This window comes from Acinonyx jubatus, chromosome C2, assembly GCF_027475565.1.
Source record: "Acinonyx jubatus isolate Ajub_Pintada_27869175 chromosome C2, VMU_Ajub_asm_v1.0, whole genome shotgun sequence".
NCBI lineage: Eukaryota > Metazoa > Chordata > Mammalia > Carnivora > Felidae > Acinonyx > Acinonyx jubatus.
This window is the reverse complement of record NC_069384.1, coordinates 45,373,328-45,390,653: the sequence shown is the minus strand read 5'-3', so window position 1 is coordinate 45,390,653 and position 17,326 is coordinate 45,373,328. Positions and strand designations below refer to the sequence as shown.

General features: G+C 37.2%; 1 protein-coding gene across 5 annotated transcripts in view; it reads left to right on the top strand.

Annotated features, from left to right (window-relative positions):
- Positions 1-17,326, top strand: part of GABRR3 (gamma-aminobutyric acid type A receptor subunit rho3) — a 49,368-nt gene that overhangs the window by 6,537 nt on the left and 25,505 nt on the right. For all 5 annotated transcript variants that reach the window (XM_015081138.3, XM_053220717.1, XM_027077605.2 and 2 more), the window contains 3 exons: positions 5,417-5,535; positions 12,226-12,293; positions 14,733-14,956. In XM_015081138.3, the coding sequence (XP_014936624.2) occupies positions 5,417-5,535; positions 12,226-12,293; positions 14,733-14,956 (411 nt within the window). The remainder of the gene's footprint in view (positions 1-5,416; positions 5,536-12,225; positions 12,294-14,732; positions 14,957-17,326) is intronic.

The following is a 17,326-nucleotide window of genomic DNA, read 5'->3' as shown; positions in this document are numbered from 1 at the left end:
ATCTCTATCAGTTAAACACTGGTTTGTGGTTATTTTCCCCTTGGTTTTTTTTTTTTTTCCTTTCCTTTGTTCTTGGGCAGCCAGGAGTGGCTGAGGAATGTAATCCCTCCTTGGAAGGGGGTAGGTTGTTAGCTTGTGCTTTGCCCTCAGCTTGCCTTATGCTCCCCCATCAACAAGGTGGAGAACCACGCCTAGATCTTTATTTGGAAAAGATCCAAGATGGCAAGTCCTCCTTGTTCTAGATAATTTATAAAGCATTTATTACCCAAATTCAATAATGGAATTTTACATGGAAATGATACAAAGAATCTCAATTATGCTTTCCCTTTTCCAAGTTCTAATCCTTATTCATATATCTCCATGATTTTTCATGTTTGAAATTATAGTATAGAAACCATTTTGTATTTTATTAACTAATTATTTTCTACATTGTTTCACAGACATTATAATGGTTGGTATTTTTAATCACTCCATATTATTACTTTGAATTAAAGGACCAAAATTACCTACTTTATTATTGAACACTTATTTTCAAATTTGCACTGTTGTGAATCACAGCAGTAAATATTTTTATGCATGTAATTTTCCCTGTAGCAATAAAACTATAATGTGGATGGAAATGAATTATGAATCAAAGCATAGGAATTAATTATCTTCATAGCTCTTGAAAGTGATTTCTAAAAAGGTTTTGCCAATATTTATGCTGCCATATACAAAGTATAAATGTTTCCATTTCATCATATCCTTTTAACATGGTTGGCTACTAAGATTTTGTGTTTGGGGCTCATTTAATAGATATAAAATGGTAGTTATGGTCTTAATTGGTATCTCACTGTTAACTCTCTTAGATTAAATGTTTTTCAAAATGCTTGTTAATTATATCCTTCCTTGAATAAGTAGTTTATTCATGTCAACCTACTTGTTTTCAACTAGTTTCATCCTAGTAAACTAATCAGGTATATATGCCCTTCAGAAAACAGTTTTGTAAAGTAACCTGCTGAGTGTTAGTGACTCAATTAAAATGAGTTTTTGTCATTCCATTAATTTAACTCTAATGCATCAGAATGACTTATATTTTTTTGCTTTTCCTTATCTGGCTCTAGTACTTTTTCATTCTTTGCCTAATATGTCCTCCTCAAAGACTCTTAATCTCCCTGAAACCACTCAAAATCCAGACTTTTCTTCCCCCACTTTCTTAGTCACAAAATTATAGTAGAATTTCTTTCTTTTTTTTTTTAATGTTTATTTACTTTTGAGAGAGAGAGAGAGAGAGAGAGACAGAGCACGAGTTGAGGAGGGGTAGAGAGAGAGAGAGGGAGACACAGAATCCGAAGCAGGCTCCAGGCTCTGAGATGTCAGCACAGAGCCTGATGAGGAGCTTGAACTCATGAACCGTGAGATCATGACCTGAGCCGAAGTCGGATGCTCAACCGACTGAGCCACCCAGGCGCCCCAACTTTCTTTCTTTTTTTAATGTTTATTTATTTTTGAGAGAGGGACAGAGACAGAGAGGGAACAGGGGAAGGGCAGAGAGAAGGAGACACAAATCCAAAGCAGGGTCCAGGCTCTGAGCTGTCAGTGCAGAGCCCAACACAGCTCGAACTCACAGAAGGTGAGAATATGACCTGAGCTGAAGCCAGACCCTCAACTGACTGAGCCACCCAGGTGCCCCTATAGTAGAGTTTCTGATACTGAGGAGAAGGGGAACATGGAAATAGTTTTCCTTTGTTTCATCCAGGAAGGAAAAGATTCTAACTCAAAGCAAAAATTGATAACTATTACCAAGACATACACCTACTATTTCTTAAACAGTGTTTGTTATTCTTTGTGGGAAAGAAAAGACAAAGATTAAGAACACTCAGGTAAGCCTCTTTCACAAATTGAGATTTCTTTGCTTTATCCCATCAGGACTCAGCCTTTTAGAAGGCCCTCTCCTCAGACAGAAGTCATCCAAAAGCTTTCTTTCAGGAGCTACTAAAATTGAAGCTTTTTTTTTTTCTAGAAGAAGGGAGAGGGCAGAAGACACAAAGTGGTTTAAAATGGTATATATATATTGAATTATACCAGAAAGCACTGAGCTATGTCTGATGTTCCATCATATATTGAATGTCCCCTTATTAAGCATATTTGCTTCTCTTGCCTTTGTTCTATTTCAGTCCTCACTTTATTAACCTTTACATATATCTTTTTTTGTTGTTGCATAAGCCAGGGTCTTCAAGCTAGGAAACCTATACTCCTAAAGTATAATGTACCCCTCAGGGTACATTCAAACTATCAGAGAGGCATGTGGCCACGGATAGTTTTAAAACAATCAATTTCTGGATCTTTGACTTCCTTTGACCTCTTTCTTAGAATTGATCTACCTGAAAGCATATCTTCAGTCTCCTTTAGAGTATCCCTTTAATTAAATTATTGCTCTGTCTCATTTGGCAGAAAAAAGGTGTACATCTCCCTCTTCCTGAATATCACTTTATGTATTGCCCCAGTGTATAAAATCCTCCTAGGTACAAAGAGATCATTATAAATATTGTTGTTGAGTAGTGGATGACTCTAGAGTAAATAACAGATTGTTTTCCAAACTAGGTTGTTGTTTCTTTGCTTTGAACAAAATTAAAAGAAGAACCTAATTAATTTGTCAGGTTACAAATCATTAGAAATAATTACTGATGATAGATCACCATGTGAATTTTGGAAACTAAGAAAGAATTTAAAAAATCAAGTTACGTTGCTAAAACAATGCTGACACAAAATTTCTTCAAATTTTATGTATGTGAAAGTTTTTTAATACTTTCATCTATAAAAGTAAAGAACAGGAATAGCATTTATGCTAGAATAGAATGATGCTAGAATTGTTTTCATCCTAGCAATGAGTACTATCCATGTACATGATGTAATTGGGGAAGATGTATAATCACTTCATTAAGAAATCCATTGCCAATAAAATTTTAATAAGTATCTATCAACATTTATATGAGTTATGTTTTGTTCCAATTGTAATAGTCATAGATGCTAATGTGTATACATAATACACAATAGTTAATGTGTATACATATATTCTTGCAAAGAAATATGGTGAGGTGATAAAATTCTATGAAGGTAATAAAATGGAAATACAAGTTCAAAGGAAACAAGGAATGATATAAAGGGGAGTTTATTCTTCTTTTTAAAGGGGGAGTTTATTCACATATTTTAAATTGCATAGTGTGGGTATTTAGATTCATTGAATACATTAAGAGGAAGGATATGGGTTTTCTTCTAAATTTTCAATATTTAAGTAATTTTAAAGTTTATAATGAGAAAATTGTTGACATCTATTTAAATGTGTGAGTACGTAGATTTTCAAATTCTTTTAGAGGGTATGTAAGCCACATAATCCTTTGTGAAAAATAGATGAGGTATAAATAAAGTAAAAAATAAATAAGTATGGGACATCTCACTGTGCATCAGAAGAGCCCTTAAGTTAAAAATAGTGTGTGTGCTTTCGCTACCTGCCAAGAGTGCACTTCACATAGGCTCTGTGTTCAGTGTTCTTGGGAATCTTAATTAAGATTTATCCTTTTCAATCACATGATGCTTCTGAAAATGTATGCTTCCAAAAAGACAAGTGACGGCCATTTTGTTATATTATATTACCAAAGGAATTCACAAATTTTCATGAGTTTCCACCCAAAGCTACACTTGAGTTTTCCTAAAATGATAATAATTAGCTAGCTTTTATTAAATGTCAACTGTTTTCCAGACCAATGGTTCTCCTAAGAAACTGTTATAAATGCAAACTCTCACATCCCCAGCCTCTTGAATCAGAAGTTCTGGGAATAGGTCCCAGCAAGCCAGGTGATTCAGACGCATGCCAAAGAAGATAATATTTAATATTTATAAAACATCCTGGCATGAGACCTTGAACATAATAGGCATCTAATAAACACATTAGCTACTATTACTTTTTCAATAAATAGTTCACTCTAGCTCCTTAAAAGAAAGGTTCTAGTTAATTTGAGATCCTTGGAAGAAATAGTTCTATATGTTCACTTATTTATAGAATTCAATGACTTAACAAGTTTAAAATCAAACTCATTGTCTTCTACCCAAGGCAGATTTCTTCTTCCAACTTCCCCGTTTCTCTCAATGGCAAAAATACATACATAAACCTCTGAGGGTCTCAACCAGAAACTTCCCTATTGAAAAACCATATGGATGGTGATAGGTGCCTTTAAGCCTGGACATATTTCTTGAATCAGCTGCTTCAGGATGTGAAATTCTCACCATCAAAGTCACTTTATTAAGCTAAGAAATCGTATCCACAAGTCTTATGTTAAAGTTCACATCTCTTTTCTGGAGAAGACATTTATTAATGCAAAAGCCTATCAGGAATTCAGAGTAACTAGAATTCACTTAGTAGCCCCTTCAATGCCTGGTGTTGTTATTGCTGCTGCTGATGATGATGACAGTGAAGATGGCAGGCATGTTTCTCTGGAAGGAGCTGAGCAAAGTCTCTAGCACCCAGAACAAGAGAGCTGCTCTAGTTCCAGAGGAGCTGGGCTTCCACAGACATTCTGCTTCCACACTTAGCAAATCACTCGAAGTGTGTATCACAGGACAGAAAATGAGTCAGGGAGATCCAGCAACTTTCCCGAGTTCACAGACCCAGGGAGTAACAGAGTAAACCCCCACATCAGACTCTGGGAACACCTGAGAGGCCACTCCCCACTTTGCCTACATCCTGGATAACTGTAGGTGAAAATTGACTTTGCTCACTTCACAACTGGACCAGACATCAAATCCAATCAATTGTCAAATCCATCCATTTTTCCTTTGGATCCTTCTCCATTCCCATTGCCATCCCTCAGGTCCTAGAACCTACTACAGACATTCTACTCAAATCTCAACTTGTACCCATACTTTCTGCTCCTTTTGTCTTTGTAAAACTATTTTCATCAGTTTAAAATTCTGCAGTGATTTTGTTTTTGTTTTGTTTTGTTTTGTTTTACTGTCTTGGTGCAGAAGTACTTTGCTTCAGTGACCCCAAGAATCACTTAGGTAACATGTTTAATGCAGATTCCTAGGCCTTGTTTCCTCAGGCTTTGGTTTAGGTGATCTGGGATAAGGTGGTAGCGATAAGGTTTTCCTGGTCTCAAAACCATATTTGGAGAAATACTGCCTGCATTATGTAACAGTGCCTTACATCCAAACTTAGTTTTTTATATAAGTTGCTCCAAATTTTGGGTTCCCTTACCTGCCCCACCTTTATATAATGAAGAGTAAATGTTGGCAGATCTTTAGCTAAGTGTAATACAAGCTGAGAAAATGAGCTTCTATGTATATATTTCAGAGGATACCATGTTGAATACAGAAGGCTAACCTAAATCAAAACACCCAGAAGTATATGTATCTTAAAACTATTTTTTCCCCTTTGGAGGGAGAGCAAACAAGAAACCAGAATGAGAAACAATGACAGCACCAAAGCATGGCTCCTGAAATACAAACAACTTCTCCATATAGAGGACCATGATTTTGCAATGAGACCTGGATTTGGAGGTGAGTATTATCTTTCTAAAACTCTTATGTCTAGGGTGCCTGGGTGGCTCAGTTGGTTAAGCTGACTTCAGCTCACGTCATGATCTCGCGGTCTGTGGGTTTGGGCCCCGCGTAGGGCTCTGTGCTGACAGCCCAGGGCCTGGAGTCTGCTTTGGATTCTGTGTCTCCCTCTCTCTCTCTGCTCCTTCCCTGCTTGTGCTCTATCTCTCTCTGTCTTTCAAAAATAAATAAATGTTTAACTTCTTTTTATTAAAAATTAAAAAAATGAAACTCTTATGTCACAATCCATTGCACTGTCAAAATGAAGCTGAAAATTTGAAGCAATTAAGACCAAAACACAAGCAAAGACCATCTATTAAAAAAAATGTTTACAATGATACTCTCTTGAATGAGAACAATTGATAAATTTTAAATTAATCACAAAGAAGATAAATATCTTTAGTAAATATTCATACTGTTTACTAATTGTAAATAATATGTGTTCAATAAATAATGAATGGATATATACTGCCTATACAGCAGCTTATTCTTTCAACTAAAACCTGTAAATTGTATTATGTAATGATATTCATGAAATCTTGTTGAATAACCTTATAAGCTGGAGTGCCCGGCTTTGGTGGAAGGACTAACACACCAAATGCCATGGCTCCCTATGGAACAACTCTGTTCAGGTTTCTCCTTCAATCACTTCCAGCAACTGAAGTTGATCAGAATGTTGGAGTGCCAAGCACTGGGCTGAGGCTGTTAATGCACTAGCTTATTCCACCCTCCTAAGAAGTAGGCACTATCGTGATCCCTCCTATTCCAGTGTGGAGACTGGGGTGTAGAGAGGTTAGGAGATTTGCTCAAAGCCATGAAAAAAGCAGTATGTGGGAGAACCAAGATGCAAGGGCAAAGAAGGAGTACAGAAGAAAGCCATATAAGGACATACTTGGAACAGTGTCTTTCCTCAGATTGTTTAATGAGCATACAGTTGCATCACAGAGGGTACCAAGTTTTCCAGAGACACACAGAATGTGGTAACATCAAGCGGTTAATGTGAACTCTCTGCCTTACTGCTAAATCCATCCTGATTCTTCTATCATTGACCTAAATTCCCCATTCCTACCATTCCCGAGCTGACAACTTTTCAGAATACTAGAGGTGTGGCTGTGACAGAAGTGAATGTGAGGCTGAGAAGGCAGGAGCCCTCAGCTGTAGAACAGGTGCAGCTTTTTCAAAAATAACGAATACTTTGATTTTTGGCATGGGGTGGGGGAAACGTGACACTTGCTATATCATGGTTATGACCAAAGGAAGCTTGTTGGTACCTCAGAGAACTCACTTGTTAGCAGGTAAAATAAAACAGTACGTCAGGTAGTTTTTATGTTGAAGGATATTTGTTGTTGTTTAATTTCATGGAATCCATTGGATTGCAATTCTGAGTGTCTAGCTTTGATTTTATTACATTCTTGACTAAAACATTAGCAGGCATCAAAGCCACCTGGGGGATTCTTCACAACAAATTACTGAGCCCCACCCCCACACCCAGGTTTTAATTCCCTAGGTCTGGGTGGGGCCAACTATTTGCATTTCTAATAAATTCCTAGGTGATGCTGATGAACCCGGTCTGAGAATCACACTTGATAATTGCTGAATTCGATTATCAGCATCAGAGTAGATCTTGGTGAGTTTCATTTTTGGTTTTTCCAGAGAATTTCTCACACTTACTGAACTGAATTTAAGGTTTTAGATGCCTCTAAATTAATCAAGTTAAAGTATGTCCGTGTTTCACTTCCAAGGCCGCTTCTTTATCTTGTTTTCTTCACATCACTGTTCCTTAAATGTGTTCCTTACTGCAATTCTCCTAAAGATGCCTGAGCCCTCAATTTCCATTCCCAACAGACCGTTTCTTTCCCCCAACCAAAGTTTGCCCAAAGTTTTGATAATATGCTCTACAACTATCATGCAATCATTCTGTACCTTGGTCTCCATGATTCTATAGAAAACTTCTAAATTCTCCTCCATCACCATTTAGTTGGAGAAAATGTTATGAAGAGAAATTTGCCCTGCTGAGGGCCTTTTTAGACACTAGAGGGCGCCAGTCTCACAGGAATGGCTTGGAACTGGCGTCTCCTGAACAGCAATTAGAACCCCAAAATGATGTATGCTCTTCAACACCAATTCAAAACGCTGCCCTAATTCCTGTCAGTTTAGGTTCCTCAATTAAATGAATTCCTATCTTAGAGAAAAGGGTTTCTATGAGTCTATTTTGAACCATTGAAACCCAGAAAGATTAAGAGAAAAATGACTGTCCTTTATTTGGACCTTGAAACACGCACTCTGGAAAGCTTTATCGCTCAAAATGGTTCAAGGGCCAGCAGCAGAATCACCTGGAAGTTAGTTACAAATGCCGAAGCTCAGGCTCCTTGCTCAGGCTTTCTGAATCAAAATCCACATTTTAATAAAATCCCCAGGTGATTTGAACACACTTTACAATTTGAGAAACACGACTGTAGATTGCCAGGTGAGGACCCTCTGTTCTTACCTTAAAACACTTAAATCTTCATTCTCCCTTCCGTGTATCATCCCCATCCCCAACAAAAACATAGAATTGACCTTACATTTCCACTTGTTTTGATCTGTTAGAGATAACCTGTTAAGATTTTAAGTGGGAATGATTTTTTTAAACAATTTTATTTTTCCTGAGGCTACTTTGTGGGGTTATTAAAAATGCAATTGAAACGCTACTTAGTGGCAGGTGGCAAATCATCCCACGATGAGGAAATTTTTCTGACAATCGTGGACTGGGGCTAAATGGTGTCCAAATGTCTTACATGTTCAGTCATTTCAGGCAGAAAAATCCATAAATTCAGTCCGAAGTGTCACACTGGTAGCTCTGTGAAATACAGTCCTTAACCTTCTCTTGTCTTGGTCAGAACAGTTCTTCCTACTGGTGACCCATTTCTCTGTTCTCTCAAGGATGCCTTCCTGAGGAAATCAGGCTGCAGGATATAAATGACAAGCTTTAATTTATCTTCTCTTTCTTTATACTTGTCCACAACATAAACACACGCACATACCTCTTTCCTCTTGAGCTAAATGTAACTTCAGCACTTCTCTTGCCTTAATGTGTTTTCCTAATTAGCTTTAACATTAAAACCAGCTGCTACCGCAGTGTTTTTTACTTTTATAAAGCATTAGAAGATTAATTGACTCATTATGTGGAAACAGGAGGATATAAATTTAGGGGAGTTTTTTGTTTAACTTGGGTTGTAAATTGCAGCTCATTTTCTTTATGTTTTCCCCACCCTTTACATCTCTCATCACTAAGGGCTTTTTTGATTCAGTCCTAGAGATGATGATTTGTTTGGTTCTTTAAAGTGAAATCAATTTAGCATCTAGATACTGGCTACTGGGTCCAGTCAAAAGCTAACGTTGTGAGAGCCGCTTGTATAATCCATGCTTGTCAAACAAAAGGACTAGACTGAGAGCCAGAGGGACCTGGCCGTATTCCTGCATTAACTAGCTTTAGGTTTCAGGCAAGCTCTCCAGTATCTCTGAATGAGTTAGGTCGTATGTCAATTGCATCTAACATTGGCTCAACCTACCTAACAAACGGCTATAATGACAATATGGGATAAAATATTGTATAATGTATTTTAAATGCACTATCCACATAAGATGTGTAACTGTTATTTAACTCTTATCCCAGCCTATGTAAAAAATAGACTGGCAATCTATGTATGTAAAAAAAAGACTATAAATGTGTGTACTACTACCTAGACAATGATCCTGGGAAATCAACACATGATAATGGTTAATATTTATTTATTTTTACTGTATTCCAGATGCTTTATATATAGCATTAATGAAAGTATTTGTGAAATTGTTATCATTCATGTTGTTATATGTATGACTGATCCAGTAGATGCTGAACAAGTTGGTTGTTAAGCCATTTGAATGGGGTTAGGTCAAGGTCTTGACATGCATTGTTTTGCTTAGTCTCACAGCGATGCTATTAGGGAAGTACCACAGAATTGTTCCCACTATTTTACAGATAAGCAAACTAAGCTCAGAGGAATTAAGGGATTTACGGAAGTTTGGCTTCAGTTCAGGTTTAGTGGCTAGAAATTCTATGATTTTTAATGTATCTGCTTTATTATTACCCTTTCTCTGAGACTCAGCTCCTTATCTGTAAAAAGAATTTTTGGCACTTATATGTATCTCCACAATTCTGTGATTTTGTATCTTGCCTTTATATGCCCCTCACTATCCACACGGTTTTCAGGAATGTGTAGATTCCCAGACCCCAGACAAGGTACACTTGAGCATGAAGTTCAAAGGAGCTAAAAATGAGGTCAGATGGCATCTGAGGGCAAACACTTTTCTTCAAAATGGCAGAGGTCATCCCCACAAGAATAGAATAAATCAAAAGGAAAAAAAAGAAATGTAGAATGTTTCTAGGAGTCCATTCCTAGCCATGTTTCTACCCCACTCTCAGATCAGCCTTCAAACAACCCTGAGGGTCTGTTGCTCACCCAGTGGTGGCATAACTACCTCCTTGGATGGTGGCTTAATAAGACTGCCCCAGCCTTGCAGAAATAGTCATTAGCAACTGGGATCTGCTTAACAAGTCACACGATCCCAAATGCAAATTGTTCTCAGGTTTTGTCATGAAATAAGAACTCTATGAGAAGCACTGTATCATTTTCTAGTCAGAGGTGGACGGATTATCTAAATGTTTGAGTGTCGGATTGGGAATAGTAGCTTGCATTCCTCGGAGCAGGTTCACATTTTTGCTGAATTGCAGTAGCAATAACATTTATTTAGTGCCATTTATTGAGCACCAATTAAGTTTACTAACTGTGCATTGTTTCTAGTCCTCAAATAAGTCTCCAAGGTGAGATTTTAAAGGTGAGGAAACTAAGCTTAGAAATGTTACTTACCCTGGATCACATATGAGTGGTCGAGTTAGGTTCAAACTCTAGTCTGTGACTCTAACACCGGAATTTTAACCAGGACATTCCTGCTACCTCTCTCTAAGATCTTGGCAAGCCTTTCAGTCCCTTGGAGTATTGGAGTTAATGGAAAGATGTACTCATCCTGAAGCCATCCTGAAAGGCCATGAAGTTTTATTTTGATATCTATACTAATTAAGGAAAAAGAGTAAACAAAACAAAAGCATTAGAGCTGAACTCAGTAAGTAATGGAGTAATACTGAATAGTCACCAAGTTAATGCATAATCATAATTATCATTAAACAGTTTTTAAATATAATTGTCATAATTAATGTTGTAGAAAGTAATTAATCCAATATGGCAGGAAGTCATTAGTGGTTAAGATGCAAGTAAGGTGTTCCTGAAGCCTGGAGCAGAAATATATTTGAGTGACAGACCCGGGGCCTGTCCAGCTACAACCTCTGTAAATAAGGAATGATATAAGGGTGTATTATGAAACATAAAAGGGAATCTGTATTTGTAAAAGGAAGGTATCTTCAGCCTTAATGAAGGGAGTCAAAGATGGTGGACAGGGACTAGTGAGGCATATCTTGTTTTAAAATAAGTTGCACATTTAAAACACAATAATTAGGTGCTTTGTTGAATTGTATGCACATGTATGTCACATATAGCACATCCAGACATTAATTAGCCTCAGTAAGGAAGTTTTCTAGCCTGACCCTTCTCATTCTCAGAATCTTGACTAAAACAGCCACCTGGGATCCATCTAGGCAAGATTTCTATTTTTTCAAAAATAGTTGAAAGCATTTTTTAAAACTCAGAGTTATACAGAGACAATAAGATTTAATTGAGAATTGGTCACAACCTGGTTCTCTGAGGTCCAACTGCAAACACATCTCAACACTAGTCTGTCTGAGGTTTCTCCAGTTCTGACTTTCAATACATTTTCATCAAACATATTTCTTTTTTTTTTCAAATGTATTTATTTATTTTGAGAGAGAGAGAGAGAGGAAAAGGGTGAGAGAGAATCCCAACCAGGCTCTGCACTGTCAGCGTGGAGCCCGATGCAAGGCTTGAACTCACAAACCGTGAGATCATGACCTGAGCCCAATCAAGAGTCAGATGCTTAACCGACTGAGCCATCCAGATGTCCCTCAAATACATTTGAAGGATGTTTGCTTCATCCGAACTGCAGGTTGTGGTTACTGATGTTCTGCAAAGGGACATCTGTGAATGTCTGACGTTCCTGCACAGCACTATACTATCATCTGTGTTCCTCTAGTCTGCCATGCACAGCCCAAGTGAAAGAGGCTGAGTTTTTGGCAAGAGAGAAAAGGCTTCCACACTGCCCAGAGTCATGAATTCCATGACTACACTCCCTGACTATAAAATATGACTCTTACCATAGAGAACCCATAATTCTACATACTCTCAGACATATTTTTGAAACGTTGTTCCTTTTTAAATCACTACTAGCTAAAACAAAAAAAAAATTGAAACACTATTTCTATACTCTAAGTATACTATAAGAAGGAAGATATTGAGTTATTCATAAGCAAATATATAATAATTATTGAAATAACGTTTATTTATACATGTGCCCTTTTATTGTCATTGACTGTATGATAATATATTGATGGATACTGGAGAAATTTGTTGTTAATTTGCAACATTGATCTCTCTCTGCTTTGAATGTTTCCAAAATAATTTCAATGATTTCTGAGTATATCATTCATTCTTCTTTCTTAAGGGTCTCCAGTACCAGTGGGTATAGATGTCCAAATTGAAAGCCTTGACAGCATTTCGGAGGTTAACATGGTAAGTTTCTCCACAAGACATTGGTCTTTCCCTGGAAGGTTAGAGAATAGTGTCAAAATCACTGGTGCTTTAATGAACCATTTTAGTTATGTATGTTGCTATTATATATTTTTCTTATTTTACGTCATAGAGTTGAAGTTGCTTGGCTCTCTCTATTCACTTCTTTCTGCTTGAAATTTAGATTGTATGTATTACTTTTATAATATGCAAATACCACAATTAAAGATAAAATGTAAAAAAAAAAAAATGAAGATATATATATAAAAAAAAAAAAAAGGAGAGAGAGAGAGAGAGAGAGAACAAGTTTGGGAATCTCTTAAGGAAGCCAGATCTAGAAAACATTAATCAATGAAGTTGGAAGATCAAGCAATATTTTTATATGTATACTTAATATTTTTATTTATAGTGATTCCCCCAGCTAGTTATTGCCATCAAAATGCTAGCTGAATGAAAAGTTATAGGACATATAAAAATTCCAATAAATTCTAAACAAAATTTTTTATGACATATTATATCTTGTTTCAATCTTCAGTTAATGTTCTTCTAGTCCTTATCATTAGAAAATTCAATATTTATTTCAGTTCACTCTGAAACTTCCTTCATTTTAACCACACTACTCCAAAGGCAATAGCACAGATAGTACTCACTATTAAAAAATGCCTTGTTTAGAAGGTTTTGGGTCTTATCTGACCAAAATCTGCTTTTACTGACATTTTCTTGAGCCTGTTGTACTCTAGGAGCAAACATTCATTTCCCCTTTCCTAGCATAATCTCTAAATTATCCCTGAATGACTCATTGTCTCCACCCTCTGCCCCTAAAACCTGACCTCACCCTTCTCTCCTGATTAAGGTCTTCTCTGGTATTCAGTATCAGCTAAAACTGGACTGGGTTCTCCATGCCCAATGAGAAAATGCTTTCTAATTATAAGTGACACCCAGTGTTGGTTTCTTTTGCTTCTCATTTATCATCTTCCCACCCTGTCATTCACTTGCCCTACCCGGAATTCACTTTCAATTCCTTGGAGTTTTACCCCACGCTCTTCTCAACATGCCCACTAGTGGTGATGTTGATGTATCACTGACATGTACCAATGTCTGCTATTCCACTTCCTAGGCTCTGTGTTTGCCCAGTGACCTTCAGATCAGACTGAGCACCTAATTCTAAATATATGCTTACTAAAGCAGTCCATGCAGTAACCCACACAACTCCCTATAGAGTAGTGTTAGGGTAATGAATGAATCATTCTATTTATTTGCGCTCACCCTAATCCAAAATTAGACATGGCTGATGCTCCCTGATTAACCAAGAGCAATAATACAATGTACCTCTATTCCTAACCTAAAAAACAAAAAACAAAAAACAAACAAATCTAGTTCATCATTAATTGGTGACTTATTTGTAGTTTACTGAAGTTTGTCTTTTGCCTATGTAATAAATGTCAAAGTTCTATCACATGTAACTAGTTAGACAATAATTTGAGTATTGCTGGGAAATAAATGATAGTAAGAAATAAACAATTGTGAAAGGTGAAACACATCATCATTGTCCACACCCAATGACTTGAATGTAGCTAGGGGAGTTTCTGTTCAAACAAACATAATAGTAAACATAGCATCTGAGAGCCAAACAAAGCTCAAATTAGTGACTAACCAAATTTTTTTTTTCTCTAAAATAACATTAATATAATCCCCCCCTCATATTTATCTCTTTACAATTGTGTTATACACTAACAATTCAATTCCCTGAGCCACACTGGTACTAGCTTCTGGGGAATATGCCATTTTAACAAATTCACAGGTAAGTCTTTTGCACACTAGAATTTGAGAACCACTATTTATTGGTATTCTTTCTGTCTCCCAAGCTGAAGAAAATCATTGTCTCCATCTCAGGATCTCTGACAGCACACTTACCACTAATAGCTCTAATAAATACTGTATCTATTTTTGTGGGACTGTAGGTTATTCAAATGGGGGGGAAGGGGCTGTAGTTTTATGGGACTGTAGTTTTGTTCCTTAACAAAAACAATATAAATTTATGGATACATTATAAAAGTGAATATTTATTTGCAATAAAAAAAAATAAGTCAAAATAAAATATTGGGCCATGTGGATTCAAGTCCTTTTCTTCTGAGATCTCTTTAGGTGATTGACCAGTACTTACACAGAAATGTTTCCCAGTTATAACCTGGCTTCCCTTACCCAAATTGAATTCTCTATGGTTCCCAGAAACTCAACATTCATCAGACTCCAGATGAAGGAGAGGTTCTACAACTCAAGCTCACTGGATTTACCCTAAATCTACCAGAAAATACAATATACGCTATTCATTTTATATGTCATTAACACCCATGCCAATCAATCTGGGACTAATGGTATTGATTGGTCATCCTGAACTATATTCTTAGTGGCTTTGACTTGTCTCTGTTTCTCTCTGCCTAGGACTTTACAATGACTTTTTATCTCAGACATTACTGGAAAGATGAGAGGCTCTCCTTTCCTAGCACAACAAACAAAAGCATGACCTTTGATCATAGATTGATCAAAAAGATTTGGGTGCCTGACATATTTTTTGTCCATTCTAAAAGATCATTCATCCATGATACAACTGTGGAGAACATCATGCTACGTGTATACCCTGATGGAAATGTCCTTTTCAGTCTCAGGTAAGGAGGGCTATGGACCATCTTTGGCTTCCCTATGCCAGGGTCGTCTACACTAAAGTTAGTGCACCTCACTTCAGGCTAAGCTCACACTATTACTGTCTATTTAGTCATCCTGAAGACTGAGACACAGCAGAAAATATTATTTTTCCTTCTACTAACTTCAGATTTTAAAGAATAGTTTTCTAGTCTAACTCTACCTATACAGTGTATTGTTGGAGAATGATAGAAAAGAAGATGGGACAGAGTGGAGCTGAATTATGGAAATCCCTAAAAGCCTGGCCCACAGTTTTATAGGTACATAAAATTGCTTTTCTTCTTCACCAACTACATACTACCAAACAGTCTTAGAATCTTGGATTAACTAGTTTTCTTAATTATCTCCTTCATTTTTCACAAGAAGGTATAGTCATCATTCAAATTACTGCTAATTTGTTCACTTCCTTTTCATTTTTTTTAATTCAAAACATTTTTTCTGGGGCGCCTGGGTGGCTCAGTCAGTTGAGTGTCCAACTTCGGCTTAGGTCAGCCCACATCAGGCTCTGTGCTGACAACTCAGAGCCTGGAGCCTGCTTAGGATTCTGTGTCTTACTCTTCTCTCTGCCCTTCCTCTGCTTGTGCTCTCTCTCTCTCTCTCCACTAAACGCTAACAAAAAATTTTAAAAGCCACCATTTTTTCTGACACTATGCTATAACAGCACTCCATCTTTAATGCACTATATATTCTTTTAGCCTAATAAATCCTGTGCATACTGATGGCTTATCATTGGTAATTCTTAAAATGTGTAGTAAATCCAAGTAATTCAATTTTTTTCATATCTTAAAAATCCTAGGAAAACTCTATAGTAAGACTGTGGGGGAAAAAAAATGGCTCCCTGAAAGGTATCCATGTCCTAGTCCTTGAAACATGCAGAAGTTACCTTATTTGGCGAAAGAAAAAGCAGAAGAAAGAAAGAAAGAAAGAAAGAAAGAAAGAAAGAAAGAAAGAAAGAAAAGGAAAGGAAAGAAAAGGAAAGAAAAGAAAAGAAAAGAAAAAGGAAAAGAAGAAAAGGATCCTTGCAGATATGATTAAGTTAAGGATCTTGAGATAGGAAAATTATCTTCGATCAGTTGGTTGGGATCTAAGTGCTGTCCATCATAAGCATCCTTGTTAGAGAAAGGTAGAGTACGATCTGACATGCAAAGAAGAGTAGAAGACAATGTGACCATTAAGACAGAGAGTGGAGTGTGATGCAGCCACTAGTACAGGAATGCCAGCAGCTGCCAGAAGCTGGAAGAGGCAAGGAATGAATTTTCCCTAAAAGCCTTTGGAGGGAACAGGACCTTTCTGACACCTTGATTTCAGTGCAGTGATACTGATTTCAGACCTGTCCTCCAAAACTGTGAAAGAAGAAACTTCTGTTGTTTTAAGCCACCAAGTGGTCATAGAAAATTAATAGATTTTTTGCTCTACACCTTGCTCACTTTAGTGCAAAGGTGCTGTTGCCATATTGATGTCAATGTTTTTAAAAATGCAATGAAAGAGGGCTGCCTCTTAACTCAGTCAGTTAAGCCTCCAATTCTTAATTTTGGCTCAAGTCATGATCTCACGGTCCTGAGATCAAGCCCTGCATTGGGCTCCATGCTGGGTGTGGGGCCTGCTTGGGATTCTCTTTCTTCCTCTCTCTCTCTCTGCCTCTCCCCCACTCATGCTTGTACATGATCTCTCTCAAAATAAATAACTATTTTAAAAAATAAAAATAAAAATGCAATGAAAAGGAAAGTACCACTTTCAATAGAACTTTAAAAAAATGTTTATTTTGAGAGAGAGCATACAAGAGCAGGAAGGGGTGCAGAGAGAGAGGGAGAGAGGACCCCAAGCAGGCTCAGTGCTCTCAGCGTGGAGCCTGACACAGGGCTTGATCTCATGAACCGAATTGTGAGGTCATGACCTGAGCAGAAATCAAGAGTCTGACGCTTAACCCACTGAGCCCCCCAGGAGAACCACTTTCAATAGAAATTTTAAGTCAGGTGTAACATGGGACTCTAATAAGAACTAGAGTCAGGCCTTACCAGGAATCAGTAGCAGAATGGCAGCATCTGGCCAAGGTACCAACTTTGTAAAACTTTTAACTTTTCAAAATAATTAATTTTGATGAAAGAATTAGTTTAGTAGATTGTCTGTACCCTACATATTCCAAAGAATGATTTCTGGCTCCTGGGAGATGACCTCTAAGCCCTTGAAATATCTTGCCTGTTAAGAAGATCTTTGTTTCCCCTGAAGCCTTGGGGCACACCAGGAAGTCTATGCTAACAATGTGATCTATGGAGGAGGCTTTGAGCTACTGGGTAGCAGCTTGACCCCTGGAGGGGCTGGAGACCGAGGTCAGCCAG